This window comes from Bidens hawaiensis, unplaced genomic scaffold (genome assembly GCF_021521415.1).
Source record: "Bidens hawaiensis isolate Kalapana, Puna unplaced genomic scaffold, B.hawaiensis_p1.1 tig00009238_1, whole genome shotgun sequence".
Taxonomy (NCBI): Eukaryota; Viridiplantae; Streptophyta; class Magnoliopsida; order Asterales; family Asteraceae; genus Bidens; species Bidens hawaiensis.
In genome coordinates this window covers 419417-442253 of record NW_027491682.1, presented here as the reverse complement: position 1 = coordinate 442253, position 22837 = coordinate 419417, and the positions used below count along the sequence as shown (strand labels likewise).

General features: G+C 32.7%; 1 protein-coding gene across 1 annotated transcript; it reads right to left on the bottom strand.

The window, feature by feature from the left end:
* Positions 1-3321: 3321 nt before the first annotated feature.
* On the bottom strand, positions 3322-18937 carry LOC143531781 (GDSL esterase/lipase At5g42170-like). The gene is made up of 5 exons (XM_077027003.1): positions 18676-18937; positions 4374-4504; positions 4045-4269; positions 3660-3915; positions 3322-3538 (listed from the first exon to the last, which is right to left on the bottom strand). Exons 1-5 carry the CDS (start codon positions 18935-18937, stop codon positions 3348-3350), a joined length of 1065 nt encoding a protein of 354 aa, XP_076883118.1. The 3' UTR covers positions 3322-3347.
* Between the last annotated feature and the right edge of the window lie 3900 nt (positions 18938-22837).

The window sequence follows — 22837 nt, the reverse complement described above, 5'->3', positions numbered from 1 at the left end:
CGCAAACGAGCGGCCTTAGCCAGAGGATCGTATTTCTCAAGAAACTGGGTCTGCATGGCGGCCCACGTAGCAGTGGATCCCTGTGGGAGGGACTCAAGCCACAGACTCGCATGATCAACGAGTGAGAACGGAAAAACGCGGAGTTTGATGGCGTCTTCGGATACGCCGGCAAGATGAAAAGTGTCGCAAATACGTGCAATGCGAGTGAGATGAGAATGTAGGTTTTCGTGGGGCAACCCGTGAAATTGAGCAGAATGAGAGATGGTGTTCAGAATGTTCGATGGAATCTGCCAATTTATCAGAACTACGATGGCTGGTGAAGCAATGCTGGATCTCGTGCCCGCATCGACCGGACGGGCCCGGTCTGCAACTGTTTTCCTCGGTGGTGAAACTGCGTCACCCATAATCCTATCCCCGACGGATTCAGAAAAATTAGGAGAAGAGGATGTATTACCGACAGACATAGAAGAACTGGAAGACGGTCTGGCAAGACGCCTCTCACGCAACTCTTTCTCTGGTTCGGAAAATCCCTCATATTCAGGCGGTCCTAGAGATCGAGTACGTCGCATACAACTATTAAGATAAACAAAAGAAACTAAAATTAGCTAAACTATTTAAACAAAGAAAAAGAAAAACAAAACAAGTAGCAAACAAGGTAAGTCCTAACTCGAGTCGTTCTCAATACGCCTCTAACCGTGTACCCGACAACGGCGCCAAAAACATGATGTGTGTTTAAAGGTTGTTTCTTTCTACGGAACTCACAACTAAGCTTTAAATTTATAAAACGGATTTTCTTAATAAAACTACACACAAACGGCAAGTGTACTGATCGTAAGTACTATAAAACTACACACAAAAAGGATGTTTCTTTCTACGGACAAGTGAAAATGTCTATGATCACTAACCCTAGAAAAGAACTTCCTAAGAATAATATTTTTTAAATTGATTTTTAATTATTAACTTGACCTAACTTACTTTAACTAAATTAAAAGACTTAACATAACAAGACTTAACGAAACTTTAAGAATGAGACTTAACAATGGAGAAAACGCCTACCTAGGTAAGAATCCTATTGAAGGTTTAACAAGCTAATGGATTGAATAATCTCACGACACCGGTATCTAAGGATGACATAACTAAGGTTCACTTAAGAAAGCTAGATCACCTCTTGGTCTCACTAACCCTAACTTACACTTAGTTGATTTTAAGAACAAACCGGGAAACGAATTGCTAAAGTGTTCTAATGTCGACTCTCCTCTCGATCTCTCTGACACACGACCCTAATGGAAACGAATACTACGCAACCAAGGATAGAGGAACCATTTGGTTTAACTTAAACTAGATCAACTAATCGCTCACAAACCCAAACCCGACAAGAACCGAACCCGCTCTCGCGCGATCTTAATCTTAACAAGTAAAAGCTATAAGACGAGTTTACTTTCTATCACCTCTCGGTCTCTAAGAAGGTGCCTACCCGCTAAATTTAACTAATTAACATACCCAACTAAACCCTACGGTTAATCATACCGCAAACAATCTCTAGACACAAAGTAAAGAGGCAAACAAGCAACAATCAATCAAAACTAATTCAATCAATCAAAGCAAGGGGTATATGAGTATAATTAATCAAATCACAGCCACTAAACACAACCTAATTCAATATTAAACCAAACTTTCATTAACAAATTAAGTCATGATGATCAAACAATCCATATTACTTACTAAAACCTAACAATATTCATCAAACCTAGGTAGAACTAATGAGTTTAGCCTAACATGATTTTTGGACAGCAGGTATACATTAGTTTAAACACCGTATTAATCAACATAAACATCATATTAATCATTCAACAATCTATCAAGATCATATACAACTCAATCTTCAATTCAATTGCAAAATAAATCAAGTTTAAAGATAATTCAACAAATTATGTATCTTGAACAAGAACACAAAGTTTATAAGAGTTATACTTAATATTATGGCTGAAATAAACGTTGAATATGAACCCTAGCTGTTGTCCACAACTTCCCTTGATGTTAATCTCCTTCCCCTAGCCGCCACCAAGCTTCCACAACACTTTCTTCTTTCTTTCTTGCCTGCAACAGTTCCGATCGGCTCTCTTAGGGCTGGTTAGGGTTTTATTTTTTTTAATTAACTTAATATATTATGCATGAAAGGCTTGGATCTTGTGGGCTTGGGTCGGGCCTTGAGTTGTGGTCTTCAAAATTGATCAAAAAGGCCCCCAGAGTCTTCAAACTTGAAACTTTTCTCCCTTAAAACTCATAACCTATAATCAATTATCAATCTTTGTAAGATCATGCAAAAACAAGCCATAACTCTTATTTATTATACTATTAAGCACTTAAAACATGGTAAAAAGATACGGAAAGTAAGTGTGTTTTACAACACACATGCATCAACCTCAAGTCACTCACATGGAAGAAGTATGAAGAATATATCACAAAGGGACAACAGTCCACGGGGTTCTCTTCCAACCAAATAAATACCTAAAAGTTCAAGTGTATACTGATGCAGACTTGGCGGGGACAAAGATGAAAGAAGATCAACATCGGGTTATTTCACTCTAGTTGGTGGAAATTTAGTTACATGGAGAAGCAAAAAAACAAAAGGTTGTCGCATTATCTAGTGTTGAAGCAGAATTACGAGGAATTTCATGGACGTGATGGAGGTTCGGTGGATACGTAAACTTACGACATAAATTGGTTTTCTCCAAACTGAAGCCATAAGAATCATGTGTGACAACAAATCCGCAATACAAATTTCAAAAAATCATGACCAACACGATCGTGCAAAGCACGTGGAGGTCGATTGAAACATCATCAAAGAAAAACTTGAAGCCGGAATTATAAAGTTGCCATTTTTCCTATCATAAGACCAATTAGTAGATATATTAACAAAATCCGTCAACGGAAGAATTTTCAGTCATTGCCTCGACAAGTTGAGCTTCGGAACCCCGCTACTCAACTTGAGGGGGAATGTTAGAAAATATAAAAATGAATATGGTCAGCAAATACATCATTTCCTTGTTAAAGAGATTTGACAGCAAGCACCATTAATATTTAGAACCGTTGCTCAATCAAGGGAATCTCCAACCATATATTTTGTGATTATATTACCAACTTTAGTAATATTATTCGTGTATTTATTTATCTTTTTCCCTTTGTATCAAAATATATGAAACCGAAGTATTCAAATAACATTTACCATTTTGTTATTCCAATTCTAAAGAATTTATAATTCAGTATTCCAATTCCAAAGAAGTTTATCTTAAGAGGGTTTTTTTTTTTTTTGTTTAAACATGGATAGTCTGAAATTCTTCAAGACACTAAAACAAGTTATTAACCAAATCTTGAAGAATATGATGTATAATAATGTTGTTTCCTCTCTCCGACAAGTGGAAACCATCCCAGAAGAAATACTTAGAGTCGTCGGGACATGTAGACTTTAGTTCGTTACATAAATATAACACCTCTATCTCCCCAGTTCCGCAACATCCTTTATCTACAACGTCGAAGCCTAACAAAACGAGATGACCAACGTAAGAAAAAGGGTTTGGAAAATGGAGGATGCAAAGAGTTGGCACATATTTCTAAATATAATATGATCTTGAGGAAACTTTAAAGCGATAACTGTATACCATATCTACGAGGGTTTTCGATGATGCTTATTAGAGGATTGTAGTAATCAATAACGGCAACCCTGGACTGAGGATAACTTGTTGCCCAATACTTAAGCTGTTGTCTTAGAATGTTGTTGAATAACTGAGCTGCATTATTCTCCTTATCTGCGCACCTTCTATGTAGACCTCCACCTAACGTTCTAAGAACAGGCAAACAACCGATTGGGGGGGCACTAAAGACAGCTATTTTTCTTACTCCCAGTGTGTGTATTTCCTACAAACAAGTATACATAATATCTTTTAGTAATATGATTTTAGACAACTGTTTCTTTTTTATGTACTCTAAAAACAATTTGTGCATTATTGTTGAAATATATAACTTGTTAGTATGATATAGCGTTACCTGTATGAAGTTCAAGACTAGCTTTACAATCATGTTGGCATAACCCGGGACATCATATTGTAATCTTCTTATTGGAAGGGAAAGAAACAGATCGTTGTTGCCCGCAACTACTACAACTACACTATTGTTGATAATAGTATTGGTAGCTTCTTCCTCAATTATCTTCTTAAGCTTCCCAATATATTGCTTGAACATGTCCAACTGAACCGACATTGGTATAGCAGACTAGTTGTCGTATGCCATATAATGTGAAACAGATAATTAAACAAAAACAATGGTTCAGTTATTATTGAGAAGACTCATATTAAAAGCAAGATATGCAAGCATACCGTTTGTGATGTTGTTAGCGGATCAAACCCACTGCCACCAGAAGCAAAACTTACCCCTGTTTGTAGATCTTTGTCTTTTATCAAAGGATCTAGAGATGCCGGGAGATAATCTTTCACTCCTAATGCATTGGCTTCAAAATGTATATTTGAAGTTATATGTTAGAAAATAATTAAAAATACGATTAGCTTGTGCTATTAAGACATAAATCCATTGAAATCCTTTTGATTTACTCTTAACATGATACATTATTTATAGTATGATAATTAACATTTGATCTCATCCTTGAAAGTTTGTAAGAAATTCCTGAGAGTATATCTACCTATACTAAGACAATTCTATATGTCATTCAATTAGACTATTCACATAGGCTGTCAAGTGTATAAGTTTTTATTTTTATAATTTCCCCTTTATAAATGATAAAATGAAAAATATGTTGTTGTTAGGAATTAAACTCACTAATGTTTGTGACTTAACAACTCAACTAGGATGAATTAATATTAACATTCTCTTTTTCTTAATTGGTATAAATTCGCAATCTTCCATTTTAATTTCTTTTAAAATACAAATACAAAATTATTCTTAATAATCTATGTATTTTAAAAATTATTTATATCTTATGAATTCATAAGATATGTTATCAAGTATATTATTAAATTTAACTTTTTTTATATATTTTTTTAATCACCCGTATATCACACGGGCTTTATCCTAGTATGTTCACTAAAGAGACATTAATTTTGTAAAAACTGGTGAAATACTACTTAAAGAACACTTTTACATTCATATTATGATAAATCGAATTTTTTTGAGAAATATAAAGCGGAATGCCTGATATCTTGGCATGCTCGAGACAGTACTACGACCTTTTTTTTTTCCTTTGGGTAGGAAATTTCACAAATGTAATTGTTAAGATATCAATATCCCTTAATAAACCCCCAAAAAGTTCAATAAATAGCAAAGTAACTACGGCAAACTCAGGACTTAGAGAACGGATAATCCCACGTACCAACTCATAATAGGAGCTAGTAAAAATCTAGAGTAAAGTGCCATTTTTGTTCTTATGGTTTGACAAATAATGCGAATTTAGTCTAAAAAGTTTATTTTTTGTATATGGACTCTTCACGTTTCCCAGTTCTTGCCAATTACATCTAAATCACTAACCTCGTTAAATTTAATCGTTAAGTGAGAGGTAGACATGTATTTTCACTCTTTCTATATTATAATACTTTTTTCAGTGAACTGCGGTTTGCGTCCCTGTGATTTGTCCAAATCTGTAATTTTAGTCCAGTAGTTTCAATTTGCAATTTTCTTTCCTATGGTTTCATTTCACTTGCAATTGAACCCGAATTCCCTAATCTCGTTAAGTCTAGCCGTTAAACCCATCAACGTGCCCTTCACGTGAGGGGTAATTTTGTTCCTTATTTTTTTCTTTTTCTCCAAATACACCCCAATCCCTCACGTGAGAGGGCTTTCGAATTAGGACTGGGTTTATTTGGGGAGAAAAACTACCAAACTGGTCGTCACGTGAAAGGTACGCAAATAGATTAACGACCAGACTTAACGAGGCTAATAAATTCAGGTTTAATTGCAAGCGAAATGAAACTACAAGAACGGAAATTACAAACTTGAAACTATTGGACTAAAACCGCAAATTTGGACAAACCACAAGGACGAAAACCGCAGTTCGCTGAAATTAGTATTATAATAAATAAATAGTGAAAATACATGTCTACCCTGACTTAACGATTAAATCTAACAGAGTTAGTAATTTAGATGTAATTAACAAGAACTGGGAAACGTGAAGAACCCATATACAAAAAATAAACTTTTTATAATAAATTCGCATTATTTGTCAAAAACACGAAAATCTATATTTCATTATAGTAAATTTTATAATACAGATAGTCATCCTCAACTTCCATATTCCGGTAGCCATTTCCTCAATTTAGCTCACAACAACGTTACAACTTACAAGTGATTTTTGCTGACCTTCAATTGCAATCAATTATCCGTTTTCTCTTTGACCCTCAATTTCTTTTATCTATTTCATCAATTGAAGAAGAGAATCATCGCAAACCAAAAACGAACAATGGCGGTGATGATAATGTTATGACTCATAATCACTTTAATTCCTTTTCTGTTTCAATTTTTAATTTTTGATTCCAATTTGGGCTTCAATCATTCTATATGAATTGTGTATTTTGAAATTGTTGCCCGCTTACATTTTGGTTGTTGTGACGTTAACACTAATTTATACAATTTGGGGGCTTAGAACCATGGGGTTTCCCTTGTTGGAATTGAAGGTCATATCTTAAACGCCAATTGGTTGTGTTTTTATTCCCTATATTTAGTCGTAAATTAGATAAAATTGGCCGGAATATGATTTTTGTTATTTGTTTTCCACTTTCTTTAAGCCAATACTTGTTTTAGTTTAAAATTGTTTCTTTTTTTTTTTATCGATTTGCAGGTGCAACAGATTTACAGCAGCTAATGTCTGAATAGCTGGTATATTGTTGGTCTTTCGACGGCCATTTAAATCATGTTGGTATACTGCGTAAGTGGCAAGTTCGGATGAAAGGCTGGACGGTTAAGTGGGCACCATAAATCTTTATTTGGTAGAGGACTGGAGGAATATGTATTAAGAAAACAAGCCAGGCCATGGTGAGCAACTCAAATACATCAACAGGTTCTCAAAACTAGGGGTGTTCACGATTCGGTTTTCGCGGTTTTTAGGTGAAACCGCGAACCAAACCGTTAGTAACGGATTTTTTATATTTTAAACCGAAACCAAACCATAGAACTTTTAAACCGAACCAAACCAAACCAAACCAAACCAAACCGTTAGTAATGGTTTGGTTTCACGGTTTGAGGTTGTTGCACTTTTATACAAAATGTCCAAAGTAAAAATATGATACATATATAAGTACATCTTGCAGAGGTTAAGTTGTTAAGTGCAAATTTGAAAACTAACAATGTTGTGAAAAATTAAGCATAACACAGACTGCCCAAATTTGTAAAAAAATGCAGTATGCCAGATTGAAATGTTTGTAGCCCGTCTATTTTAGTTACTGTAGTAGTATTTAGTTATGCCCAATATTATAATTTTATACACTTGTCATATACAATACTTAAAAAAATATGACCAAATCATACGGTCCGGTCCGGTTTTACATGGTTGGTTTTTGGTATAAACCGTAAACCAAACCGTTCGTTGCAGTTTGTATTTTTTGAAACTAACCGACCAAAAGTAAAGAGAAAAACTAACCGTGAAACCAAACTGATGGCCGATTTGGGCGATTTCACGGTTTCAAACCGAACCGTGAACAACGCCTACTCAAAACTGTTCGATGGGACTTATTTTTGTGTTCTGTTTTATTCCTAAATTTTCCCACCACGATGTATTGGTTATATTAAATGCTATTTGCTATCCCAGTTTCCCTTCATAACTATTGTAAATGGTTGGTTTAGACAGGGTACTCCCAGCCAATTAGTGCGGGTTTGAATGCGTTCCAGCCCACACCGCAGTCGATTTTTTTCTAACCTTTTTTTGGTTTCGGTGGGTCGGTCGGTCCGATGTGTAGTTGGATTTTATTCTTTTCCTTTAGGCTTACTATATGATTTTATTATTTGTGCAGGGTCAAGAACTAATTAAACAATGCTCATTTGGACTCCAAGCACTTGCTGCTGAGGCTGCTTACATAAAGGCGTGAATTAATCCCTTTTTGGTAATTTTTTTTCTATTGCATAATATGTTTGAAATTAACAAATTTGTAAAACACTGGTATCAAATACATGAATTCCAGTATCTCTAGACCAGTTTATTTGAACATGGTTTTGATGCAAATGTTTACTCAAGTGGTAATGGCACTTGCATTTTTTAAGTTAGAGCTGCCATGATTATGATTATGCAACTATTGTTGTGCTACGAAGTAGAGAATTATTCAAATTTTTATTAGTTATAGTGTTGGCTACGTTCACGAGCTGACCTAAACAAGACACATTTGGCATGTACAGTTCTTCTTTGACACGCTAATAGTTGGGGTGTTAAATGGGTTGTGCTCGCAGGTCCATTTAGAGACGAACTTGAAAATTTGATAACCTGAAACGAGTCCGAACACAACCTAAAAACAAACTTACGCTTGACTATCCTTATCTACCCTTAAAAGTTTAGAGCAATATTATGAAAAAGTTATAAAGGACCGAACCAAATCCTACCAAGTTAGTGAATTAAATTTTGTGAGTAAAACTAGGGACTCATATTTCAAATTCCCGCGAGGGGAAAGCGTTTACTTTTTTGTTTGAGGAAGGAATTGCTAAGGGGATTAGAAGAGTTACTGTTGTAACAACTGAATATGCTTTTAGTGCTATTAATGAGAAAGTTGACCGGGCATCTAAGCTAGAAGGAAGCCAGCCTGCTTGAACAAGTTGGCATATTTACATTTTTGACCCATTTACACATTTTATATTTCTTTGATTTTCATTTTCATTATTACAGATGGACATAAAACTATTGAAGGAAGACGTGCTGGTGGTGTAGTGCTAGGTTGTCTTCTTTTGTTGTCTGTAACATGAAATATTGACGTTTGATATTAAATTTGACCAACTGATTGTTGACTAATTATATATGTATATTGTTAATGATATAGTGTCATTTGGTACCAAGAGTGTAAACAGAGGACTAGATACTTTTGGTTTATTATCTTTTAATTTAGAGATTGTAGGGAGAGGACATGATACATTTTGTTTCTTTCTAATGGGTCAACGACTCAACGGTACCCATAAATGAATAGGTTAACAAATAAACCAAGTATATATTGTTTTTACATAAGCTTTTGTGTTTTCTAGCTTTAGGCATATAAAAATTAAGGATTGTTAATTTTTGGTTGGAAATAGAATTGGAGGTGTGTTATAAGTTGCTAGCTAGCTTTAGGTACTATGAGGTTTCTAATTATATATTGTTCATGTTGTTTGTGTGGTAGATCGTTAGTCTATAAAATGTGGTTTTGATGTTGGTTGTTGACAAGATATATAGTGCGGTGGGAAGAAAATGAGACCAGCCTTGGTTTTCTTGGTGTCATGGTCTACGTTAGGTTAGAACAAGTATTTTGTACATAAGGGTTTTAGTTAGCTTAGAAGGATTCGGTTTGTGATTGATTCATGAGGGCATCTACATAATCACTGTTCTTGTATGTATAATCGACCATGACAATGACGAACTATACAACTACCGCCCGAATTCCCGTTGCGTCCCCGCCGCAACGCGCGGGTTCTTCTACTAGTAATAAATAATTCATTTAGGGATTGTAGTGAAAAATGAACCCGATGGAAAAACCTAAAACTCGATATAATTGGGACGAGTAATACCCGACCCCATTAGGGTTTGGACGGGTTTGTAATTTGTTTTAAAAATTTTCTTGGGTTTTAGACGGGTTTGAGATTTGTAATATAACCAGTTATCCAACCCAATTACCAGATAAAATTTAGCCATTTACATGATTATATACATAGTATCCAACATAACTTTCTATATATTATTATTTTAACTATATATTAATATACAGTATACTCTAAATATTCTGTATATTACAGATCAATAATAATTCTATATTCCAATTTGATCAATATACAGCTTCTGACTTCATAAATAAATAATATTATAAATAATTATTAGATAATGGCCATATAGGTAATTAAATGTTGGCACATTAGATGAGGAGCATGCTTATGGCCTTCTAAGTTTATGAATGGGCATATATAATTCAGGTGGAGTGTACAAACTCAAGATGGGTGGATTTGTAGTGCTTATATATTGTCATGTTTAGTAAGCCATGAAGGAATGCATTCTTGACATAGAGCTGACGAATATACAAAACAAGATACTACAATATAATCATTATTCGGATGGTGAACCGACTTAAATGTTTATCAAAATAAATACATTTTTTTCTCTCTTTCTTTTAGGAACTAACAAAACCCGAAGTCCCCGATGGTGGCATTGTAGTTAGGTTAGTTGTGAGTTAGCCGAGATTGCTTGCATACAGATTGGAGATTGTATAATGGTGTCTGAGAGCATGTAGGTTGGCTGACGAGGACGAGTACGTCACGGTTTGGAAGAGAAATAATTTCTATGGACAATTGTGGTAATGTTATGTCGTTAACCCGTAAACTTGTCGATCTAAGAAAGAAGAAACTATAAAACATTTTAAGGAGAGAGAGAGAGAGTTGGTGTTGAATGCGACATTCGTCATTTTCGGTTTAACTTGTATTTGTTTTTGTATTGAAAACCCGACCTGTTTTGATCTTTCGGATCGTTCGTTATTAATAAAATGTTGGGTTTTATGTTCGTTTATGTTACACAAATGTCGGATCAAGAAAACAGCCTTTTCGGTACGTTAAAACACCTCTTTATGGCTAAAAACGACTTAAAACAAACTTAAAGGACTAATTGTGTCAAACACCTCTTGTTGTTTTGTACATTGTTTGACAATTTTTAACCAATGAAATACAAGTATACCCCTTATGAGTAAACTATATTTTTTCCACTATAAAAACAAGTCCCATGCACCCATTTTGGTTTGCTCTTTCTTCTCCAAACTCTCTCAACCTAAGATCCAAGTATTTCATTCTTCAAGTTCTTGATAATTTGACTCTTCAATGTCAAACTAATACTAATCTTTGTTTCTAACTAATTCTTGTTAATTAAAACTTGTTATTATAATTTGTCTAAAGCATACTCCCCTTGTTTCCTTGGTTTTCCCTTCTCTGGCCATGTCGGTTTAGGTGTATTGCTAGGCAAGGCTTCATGGAGGACTAATATAGTCCTTGTTAAACACTTTAATTTATGTTTTAATTTATGCTTTAATTTATGCAGGCTTACTAATGTTGTTTAGTTTCTAATTACTTTAGTTTCTAAATCATTTTAATGAGTTCTATGGTATTGGGTATGTGGCCACCATTCTCGGTTTCATCCCGAGTCAAGAGCCGAACCAAAACCGAACTTTTGTTTAAATACTTTATTGTTAACATATTGTATGTAAGACTTGAGTATTATCATTTCTAAGTTTGTTCTAATTAGTTATATGGCATTGGGTATGTGGTAACCATCCTCGATCTTATTCCGAGTCAAGGACCGAACCATGACCAAACTCTCGTTTAGATGCTTTATATTTATAATGATTTAATATGTTACATGTAAGATTTGTATATTATAAATTCTAAGTTCATTTTAATAAGTTCTATGGTATTGGGTATGTGGTAACCATCCTCGGTCTTATTCCGAGTCAAGGACTGAACCAAGAACGAACTAAACCAAGTTCACTCGCTTATGACACACTAGTTGTGTTTTGCGCCACTGAATCTTGTATTTTTCTCTAAAACTATATTATAAACTAATTTTAATTATTTTCTCAAAATACTTGGCATGTCGGATCCAACTTAATCTCATAACAAGTTTGGACCGACAAAACCAAACACTCTCTTAACGGACGTCGAGGTTCTCCTCTATAGAACTACACACTTGTTAAGTTTCTTTTGATTTCATTGAGTTATCTCATAACTATTATTACTTTGGAATCTTGGCTTCGAGCTTGACCAATTATCAATACTCGAACCGGCAAATCCGAACACTCGTAAAATCTCGTTTTGGTATCTATCTAACAAAGGATCTTGCAATATTGCAACCTTACCCAAATATTTACTTAACAAAGGTTAAGTAAAACTAATGAATAGAATACTGAGATCCGATTTCGAGTAAACTTACTTTTCTAAAACCATTACTTTAATTCAGATGTATTTACACTTTAACTCTCAAAGTTTAACTATTTATTTTACTTGTTAAGTTATTTTACTTTAAAGCTTTTGAAACCATCTACTAACTCAAGACCCTTTTTAATCTATGTCTTTCCCGTTGAACTTACCCTTCCCCGTTTTATTGCAAACTATCCTTCAAGTTACTTATTTCACGTGAGTACATTTCATCCACGTATTCGTTTTTATACTTTGGGGGGTAATATGCATACTTATCAAAACAAGAATGATTTATAGTACTCGATCCTCAAACCACAAACTTTAGGGTGTATGATACTAGGATACTTGCTCTATTGTGTGTGATATGTTTCATATGCTTTACGTGCACGAGTGTTTATTTTTATGTTGTTGTTGAGCCTCAATAAGTATGATCATACGCACCCATAACTACTTTAGCCTTGTGCTAGTATAATAGGGCCTCATTATCCGAGTATGTCGGTTGTTACTGATTAGAAAGGATCCTCATTTATTTATGATTTATATACCGCAATTGTTGCTTTTATTTATAGTTTCATATACGAGTTGTGGATTTTGACTCATGTTATATATACTCAAAACTATGAAAACTCACCAACATTTGTGTTGACAAATATTATTTTATGAATTGTTACAGGTTTAATTATTGGTTGATTGGAGTTTGAAGATGCTATCTTATTTGAGACCATTTAGGTTATTAGAATAATGAACAATTAAATTCTTATATTTGATGTTATTTGTATGAAGATGTGTACTTTTGGTAATTGAATGAAATTAATGAGTTGTTTAAATATTGTCACTTTAATAGTGTCTTGTGTTCATGGGCAATCCGTTACACCCCGGCATGTTACGCCGCCTTTGGTCGGGGTGTGACATTGAACGTTTCCCCTAATGAAAGGAAGAACGGAAAAGGAGGTATAGATAGGAGAAGAGAGATAATGTTTCTTTTTTATTTTCAGAGTGTTCGGAACTACCATTTAATACCTGTGTGAACTATTTTGAGATGAGATGTGAACTGTCTATATTGATTTTGATCTAGGCCTAACTCACCCAGTGACTTCTTTTAAGAGGAAACCATCATTGTTGTAACATCCGGCCCCTCGCATCACCATCATTGTTCGCTCTGCCCACAAAGAGCTCACGGATTTGTTTTTGGTTGCCCAGGTAGAGACTTCCCAGGTGGTCACCCATCCTGGTACTACTTCCACCTAAGCACACTTAACCGTGGATTTTTCATGTGCTCCACAGCCAACTAAGCCCAAAACGCGTTGGTGATTGAAGAGGCAGGACATTTACTTATGAACCAAGGATCTCTCTTGTCCACGGCCGATGTGGGATTTGCCTAAGAGTGGGACGATGTTGTGTTTGCCAAGGGTGTTATAGACAACCCCCCTATGGACTCATCGTCCTCGATGAGGCGCGTCCCATCATCCCGAACGGCACAAGAGTGTCTCTGATACCACCTGTAACATCCGGCCCCTCACACCACCAATATTGTCTTCTCTGCCCACAAAGAGCTCACGGATTTGTTTTTGGTTGCCCAGGTAGAGACTTCCCAGGTGGTCACCCATCCTGGTACTATTTCCACCTAAGCACGCTTAACCGTGGAGTTTTCATGTGCTCCACAGCCAACTAAGCCCAAAACGTATTGGTGATTGAAGAGACATGTCATTTACTTGTGAACCAAGGATCTCTCTTGTCCACGGCCGATGTGGGATTTGCCTAAGAGTGGGACGATGTTGTGTTTGCCAAGAGTGTTACAATTGTGAGAAAACATACTTGAGTCAGGTTTTTTTACCAAAGATTTTAACTCCCTCAAGCATTAAACCATCATCATGTGCCATTGGATCAAAAGAACAATCGATTGTAGCGAGATAACTTTTAATATTTTTGAATTCCATATTTTACTAAGATATAAATGGGTCCATTTGCTTGCCAGCTAAAAAAACTTTTATACATGAGTAACGTTCCAAAAAAGGAAAAGCAAAATCGTCAATGTGTCTCTTCACTCTAGTCTCTTTTAATATATATACTAGTTGTTATCCCTGTATTACGGGATTGCTTTATATTATTCGTTTATAATATTTGTATATATTTATTAGATTTTAATTTTATTTATTATAGGAAAGTTAATAATATTTTTTGATTTGAAAATAAAATGGTTTCACAAGTAAATAAGATTTTAGAACCCGGTTTAAAAACTATATAAGTTTGGTGAGACCTATGATTCACTTATTTTTTTTACTATAAAATTGTTTCTAAATTACAAATAATAATTTTTTATAAAATCTATATTAATTTTTAGTATATCCCTATTTTATAGAATTTTCATATCAAATATTAGGTGATATTAATTTTTATTTTATTGAGATGTTATAACTTGTTTAAGAACTATCTGGGTTTGGTGAGATCCATACCCGTGAATTCGGGTTAAAAGCATGAGAAACCTCTATTTACAGATAATTCAATCCGGTGGCTTGAGAAAATGTAGGGAGCAACCAGAGAGCTTTTAAAAGTTTCGTTTATATATATATTACTTGTTTTTATCCCCCCGTATTATGGGTGTTGTTTTACATTATTTGTTCATAATTTTTATATATGTTTTGGATTTTAGTTTTATTTATTGTACAAAAGTTAATAATATACTTAGTACTTGATAATGAAATGGTTTCACAAATAAATGAGATGTTATAACTCAGTTTAGAAGTTATTTGAGTTTGGTGAGATCCATGACCCACTTATTTATTTTACTATAAAATTGTTTTTAATTATAAATAATATATATCTTTTTTAGAGAAATCATATATTAATTTTTAGTGTGTCACTATCTTATAAAATTTTTCATATCCAATATTTGGTGAGATTAATTTTTAATTTAATGAGATGTTATAATTTGTTTAAGGAATATCTGGGTTTGGTGAGACTCATGCCCATAAATTCGGGTCAAATGCATGAGAAGCCTCAATTTACAAATAATGCAATCTGGTGGCTTAAGAGAATGTAAGGAAGCAACCAGAGAGCTTTTAAATGTTTCGTTTATATATATTACTAGCTTTTATCCCCCGTATTACGAGGGTCTTTTACATTATACGTTTTTAATATTTATATTTTTCAAGATTTTAATTTTATTTATTATAAAGAATTTAATAATATTTTTAAGGTTTAATAATGAAAGAGTTTCCCAAATAAATGAGATATTATAACTCAGTTTAAAAGTTATTTGTGTTTGGTGAGACATATGACACGCTTATTTTTTTTACTATATAGTTGTTCCTTAATTATAAAAAATATTTTTTTAAATCGGATATTATTTTTAGTATATCCCAATTTTATAAGATTTTCATATCAAATATTTGGTGAGATTAATTTTTAATTTAATGAGATGTTTTAACCCGTTTAAGGGCTATCTGAGTTTGGTGAAACCCATACACATGAATTCGGGTTTAATGCATGAGAAAACTCCATTTACAAACAAAGCAATCTGGTGACTTGAGAAAATATCAGAAGGTTTCGTTTATATATATTTACTTTATTATTCCGTATTACGGGGTTGTTTGCATTATTCGTTTAACATATTTATATATATTTGTTTTGGATTTTAATTTTATTTATTGTAAGAAAGTTGATAATATACTTAGGATTTGATAATGTAAGAGTTTCAATAATAAATGAAATGTTATAACCCGGTTTAAAAGTTATTTGGGTTTGGTGAGACCCATGACTCGCTAATTTTTTTTACTATGAAATTGTTTCTTAATTATAAATAAAATCTTTTATAAAAAAATCGGATACTAACTTTTAGTATATCCCTATTTTATATGATTTTCATATCGGTGAGACTAATTTTTTAATTTAATAAGATGTTATAACCCGTTCAAGGGCTATCTTGGTGTGATCCATATCCGAGAATTCGGGTCAAATGCATGAGAAACCTCAATTTACAAATAAATCAGTCTGGTGGCTTGAGAAAATTTAGGGATTCGTTTATATATATCTACCAATATAATAAAAGAGTGGAGTTCCACAAATCCTCCATTTAGTTTTCACCAAAATTCTTCAAATTGCCACATGATTTTTTCTAACTTTTTTACATTATTATTTTTAAAAAAATCATATTTTCACCAAAAACATCCATTCTCTTCAACAAGCATTTAAAGAAAAAACTAAAGGGCATTTTGAGTAAGTTTTGTTTACATATCCCATGGTATTATAATTACTTAACACTAAACATAATATAACTTACACAATTCCCCGATTTATGTAACATATCAAGATTTATGGTGTCTTATATATTCAAATGTAACTAATGTCATGCGTATTGATTATACCTATATTACCGGTATTTCAAAATTAAGTATCTCTAATATTTATTTACTACAGCATTACTATAACATAGTTACAACAGTTAAGGATTTAAAATTCGGTTCCCATTTTTAAAATCCTTTCCATTATATTTGTATATGAATTTATTGCTACATAAATTAAAGATTTAAGCTTTCTTGCATACGTATTGTATTTTCCATTGTCATTATTTTTTGTTGTTTATTGTATGCAGACATGCTTCTTGGATTGTTGCAAGGGCAACAGAAAATGTAAAAACTTATACATCTCCTGCCATCTTTATGATAGACGATGAGTTATATTTTGGCATATGCATTGTATTTTGGTTGCATCTTCTTAATTTTGGTTGCATCATGAGTGGTGATATGGGCTATGACCTTTATTTTGCTTAATCATATTGATGTGTAAAGTGGTAGTATACTTGCTTCTCTTTTCATAATTCTTTGTTCATGTTTTTTTTAGATTTATGGATGTTTGAATGCTGAATATGAGCTGATAATCATGTCTTTCATTAACAAAAGGTTACCATTTAGGAGTTTTATTTAATTTTGATCACTTCAGCAATTGTTTTATAGTTGTTAAATATTTTTTTTCTAACTATTTCAATTGGCAATTAGCATTTAAACAATTTTTTAGAATGTGTACATTTTAGCAATTAACTTAAAATATGGCGCTTTTTTTATATGATCTTTTATTGATTTCGGTTTTCTATTATATGATTTGTTGAACAGGGTCTTTTTTACATGATTTTTGTTGGTGTTTTTCAGATTAAAAAAAAAGTTTTGTTAAAACTTTTGTTAACTACTACAAAATACTAATGTTTAATTTTATAAATTTTATATAAATTAATACTAATGTTAAAGTTTATTAAGACACAATGATTGGTTAAAAGTCAAAATTTAAAATTAGGCAAGTTATTAACAAAGAACTTTTCAAATTTGGATGATAAAAGAGTCTTTGACTCAATTTAGAATGGTTAAATCAATGGTTCAAATGCATTCAAAATTTCAATTGCAACAATAAAGAAGAAAAACAATAAGAGTTTTTTTTTTCAAATTTTGATGATAAAAATTTTTGACTCAATTTTAAATGTTTAATCAAGGGTTAAAATGCATTCAAAATTTCAATTGCAACAAATAAGAAGAAAAAAAGAAAGTTAAGTGACTTGTGAATAATATTTTTTTTCATGTTTCACATTTTGTACTTTTTTATATTATTCTTTTTTGCTATTTTATTTTATTACAAACTCGTGTATTACACGGGTTCTATCCTAGTTTATGATATATATATATATATATATATATATATATATATATATATATATATATATATATATATATATATATATATATATATATATATATATATATATATATATATATATATATTACTTTGCACTTGTTTGATCACATGAAGTTTTACATAATGAACATTAGGGAACGTGGCTGTGTGCTCGTTGAGATTGGAGAACAGTGGATATGGCGCATTTAACATTCAAGTGCTCTTTAAGAGAATCCGGTGAATAGTAGTTGATCTAAAAAAAATTAAGAGGTAGTGCGAGCTAATGTTTTATTTCAGGAGTAACCGATACATAAAACGAAGAAAAAAAAAACTAAAATTGCACTTTGCAAGAAAGTTGAGAGATCATATGAGCTACCCCTCAACCTATAGTAGACCCGCCTCTACTAGTGAAGTTATTGATTAAGTTTCCTCTAATTTGACCATTGACGTGATTCTTTATGAAGACCTTTTACTCGCATTAATTTTTTTTTTCCAAAAATACATAAACAATGTGATCAAAATGGCGAGCGATATGCTAAACATGAGCGGGATCCACTATGAATGAAATTAATCTACTAAAGGTATAAATAATTAGAATAACAATTATTACTCTACGGTTTTTAACTAGAGTAATTACATTACAAATATTGATGAATAATAATAATTAGTTTTGTTCAAAAACTATAAAATAATAATTACTTTATTTATTTGTACAAGTCTCAAGTTAAAAACTATTTGTATTTGATTCCAACAGGTATTATGTATTCGTGTTATACTTGTGACAAAAGTGATATAATGGCATATCTTTTTATAATTATGATGAAAAAATTGGTTTGAGTAAGGTTTTTGGTGTGTATGAATTGAGTCAAAGATGTCAAAGAAGAACAAAAAACTTACCTAAAAGGTCTGGTAGTGTTTTGCCATTGGAGAACCTTCCAGTTGGTTTTCCTCCAAGAAAATCCTTTCCATAAGGGAGAAAATTTCCTTTACCTATAGTATTGATATAGTTATTATTTCCTTGATCAACAAATGAGTCTCCAAATACTAACACAGCTGATACTGACACATTTTTCTTCAGAATTATTTTTCCTTCGGTGCTGCATAGACAAACAGAAGCATATACACAAAACAAAATAACCTTAACAACATAAAGAAGCATTCTAAAAAAAGCAAGACCAAGACTTATTGGACTACAACTATATTTGGATCTATGGATTATGTCATGTATGTATAGAGACTGGATATATATTATTGGTGTACTATGTTTGATATTAAATATTTTTCCAGAATATGCTGCATCCTATATTAAATGCCACGTTCTAATTAGTTACGATTCCTTTAATTTGACTGATTTTCACTGTTTTCCTTGCTATTGTGTTTGTTTATGAAAAGAAATATCGTGTTTTATATTTTTTTGAACGGTGAATTTTTGTCATCTGATGGATCTTTAGAGACTATGTTTTAAAAAAATAAAATTTAGGTATGAAAAATAATTATGTTTTCTTTTATGAAACTAGGATGAAAAATAAAAATTTTTGGTTGTTGTACGTTTTTTATTTTCACGTTATTTTTTGTTATATGTATATATTAAATAATTTTTTTTGTTCAAAATGGTTTTTAAAGTTATCAATTTTAAAATAGTTCTCACATGATTCTATATATATATATATATATATATATATATATATATATATATATATAGGGTGAGGATCTTAAGTGAACTTTTTAAAATTGAGAAATTTAAGAACCATTTTATGTGACACCTGGCTATTAATTAGCCTAAACCGCGACTAATATAATCTCGATTAGTAATAAAATTTCATCATTCTGAGAAAAATCTTCTTTATTAGTGATCTAGACGTTTCAAAGTCAACAAAAAGTGCAAAAATCGCCACGTAACGAGCCTGAGGTGGAATAACCTCGGGTAACGAGTCCAAAAGTAAATAAATCCTTAAAGAGGCTAAATGATCTCGAAAAATTAAAATACACATTAAAGTAGTCCAGACAATGTATAAACTTAAATCTAGAAAGCTCGAATCGCAAAAATTGCAAAATAAGTAACCGAGTGTCGGTAGACTACCCGGTAAGGACCCAACGTCAACTATTACCAAAAATTAGTTTCTTAGACTTGTATTATCTAGAATTAAATATCGGATAAAACCTGGCAAAAATTATTAGAAACAGGATTCGTTTGATTAGCTAAAATTCATTAGACGTTAAAACGGAAACTTAAGATTATTGTTTAAAAACCCACATTTTCCCCACCCTTTCCCCATGGCCGGACCCCACCCTTAACACCTCATCACCTCACCTCCCAAATGCTCCAATCCCCTCCTTACAACTCCTTACACCAATCATTAGCCCTTCTAGAAGTAAGACACTTGTAATCACATCCACCAATCACCCTACTAGCTTATTCACCACTCTACCTCCTCTCTTTCTCTCTTTAAATACACGGCCAAACACACACACTCATTCACATTTCAAAATTTACATCACACACATACATTCAAGTTAGATAAAAATCAAGATGGTGATTAGTTTCTATGAGGAAGGATTAAGAGAAAGGAGGCACCACACACATTCATCTCATTCATATCATCATCTTAAGATCCTCAAAACCCAAGTAAGTTATAATTATGAATTGATTTCTATGATTGAAGGGGTTAGATTATGTGTTATTGGGTTGAGATTGATCTTAGAGATTGGAAATTAAGGATGCTTGTGTGTGTGTATATGAGCCGTGAGTATGTGTGTATGTGTAAAGGGAGGTATTGAACCCACCCATACATGCATACATTCATCCTAAAGGTTATAATTTGATTGATTAGAAAGTTTGTTAAGATATTGGGTAATTAGGTGAAATTATGGATAAATTTGGTGATTGAGTTTGATATTAGAATGGATATTGGGTAGTTAATGATCAATAGGATTAATGGTATGAACATAATCTAATGAATTACTTGTGTTGAAATTGAAATTAGCAAGAACTTGTTCTTAATTTTGCAATTTAGGGATTTTTGGATTACTTGGGTAAATTGATAATTTTGATGAATTGATAAATATGGAAAGTGATATTGATTGATTGAGGATAGGTTGTATGTTAGAAGATTCATAATCTATTAATTTGAAGAACAATACTTGAAGATGATTGTTGAAATTATAAACTTGCTAAATAGGGAAACTTTAATTTAAGAAAAGTTGAATTTTTGATTTTGATGTAAATACTTGGAAGAAATGGATTCAATATGTGATGAATTACAACTTTAAACTAATATAGAGTGCATGATTAAAGAATAGATTAGTTAATGCATTGATCAAATTATCAAATACTTACTAAAAATAGAAACTTTGTTGCTTAACTAATTGAAAGATCAAAACTTGAATAGAGCATTAGGGTGCATGAAACTATATCAAACAAGTTGGATAATATAAACATAGATCCATACTTAATAAAATTTGAAAGATTGAATTAGATAGAATTAAAAAAATAAATAAATAAAAGTTACTATAATAGGAAACTTTGTTAGTTAAACAATTAGATAATTCATAATTTGATTGATTAATGAACTACTTGAACTTATACATAAATGATATGATGATTTGAACCTGTACATTTAAGTATTAATATGATATTTTTATATATAAAAATAACAAGCTTAACTAGTAACATTGTTAAGGTAATCTAAAATACGAACTAGGAACCGAAAAACTCGATTAAGGCATCTTACGCATATATGTAGTCAAAACTGCAATTTATGGTAAATTATATGGTATTATATGCGTGTTTAGTTCATAGAATGATTAATATAGACTTGTGCAATTTATTTAACTCGTCGGTGACTTAAACGTTCGAAAAATCGGCTTTTTAAACAAAACCAACACAACTATTAGGGACTGTTTTAGAACAGCCCCTAAATTGATAAAACACTCATGTATAATGTAACTTAATACATGAGAAAAGGACAAGATGATAAAACTTAGTCCTAAACTGTAAGGCCCCGTCCCGGTAGCTCTACTTTAGCGTCGGATTTACTCATAAACACAGTTCTACAAATCAGAGTTTATTAAAACTTTCGCGGAATATAAAACATCAACCATCTGTTACAAAACATTTAATCTTTATTTTAAAACCATAACATAAAACATCATATATAAAACATCATTTCTTCTATCTGCATATGCCAGCCGTTCAATCCATGCCACGTGTCATCCTCATGCCATCTCGATGAACATGTATACCTGCGTGCATACTAAAAGTCAGCTACGCTGAGTGAGTTCTAATTAATCAGGCGACACACAATACACACGTATATCATACATACATACATACCCGAAGATACATATCCATACTTAGTCAATTACCCTACTACCATACATACCTACATATCTACAATCACTAACCTCAGACTACCGAGAGTACGTTCATAGTCTGCCGTCTATACCTGTACTCAAGGTCGTGAACACGTAAAAGGTCCGCAGTCCTTACCTATGTTCAAAAGTTTTGGTACGTACAAGGTCCGCAGTCCTTCCATGTACCCATCCTATTATAACAACACGTACAAGGTTCTCAGTCCTTCCCTATGTTGCAACCTAAACCATAGCATGTACGAGGTCCACAATCCTCCCCTGTGCTACCACAACACAAATATAGCACGTATAAGGTCCACAGTCCTTTCCTGTGCTGACGCCTATCTACAATACGTATAAGGTCCGCAGTCCTTATCTACGTTGACGTCCATTCCTACATCACGTATAAGGCCCACTGTCCCTATCTACGTTTACTTCTATCATCTATATCACGTATAAGGCCCACAATCCTTAACTACGCCATCACCTGCCAAGTCGATGTCCAACAGAAGTTAGAGGGATTTGCCATCCTAACTTACTACGTCAGACGTAGAACTCACGTACCATTTCTGTACCTGCATACACTTACTTCGCATATACAATAAACACATCATAGCATAAGAACACTCTAGTCATTCCTCACATCATTCAATTAACAATCATGCTTCTTGTCGGTACGTGCAATATCAGAAGATCGTTCACGCCCCGA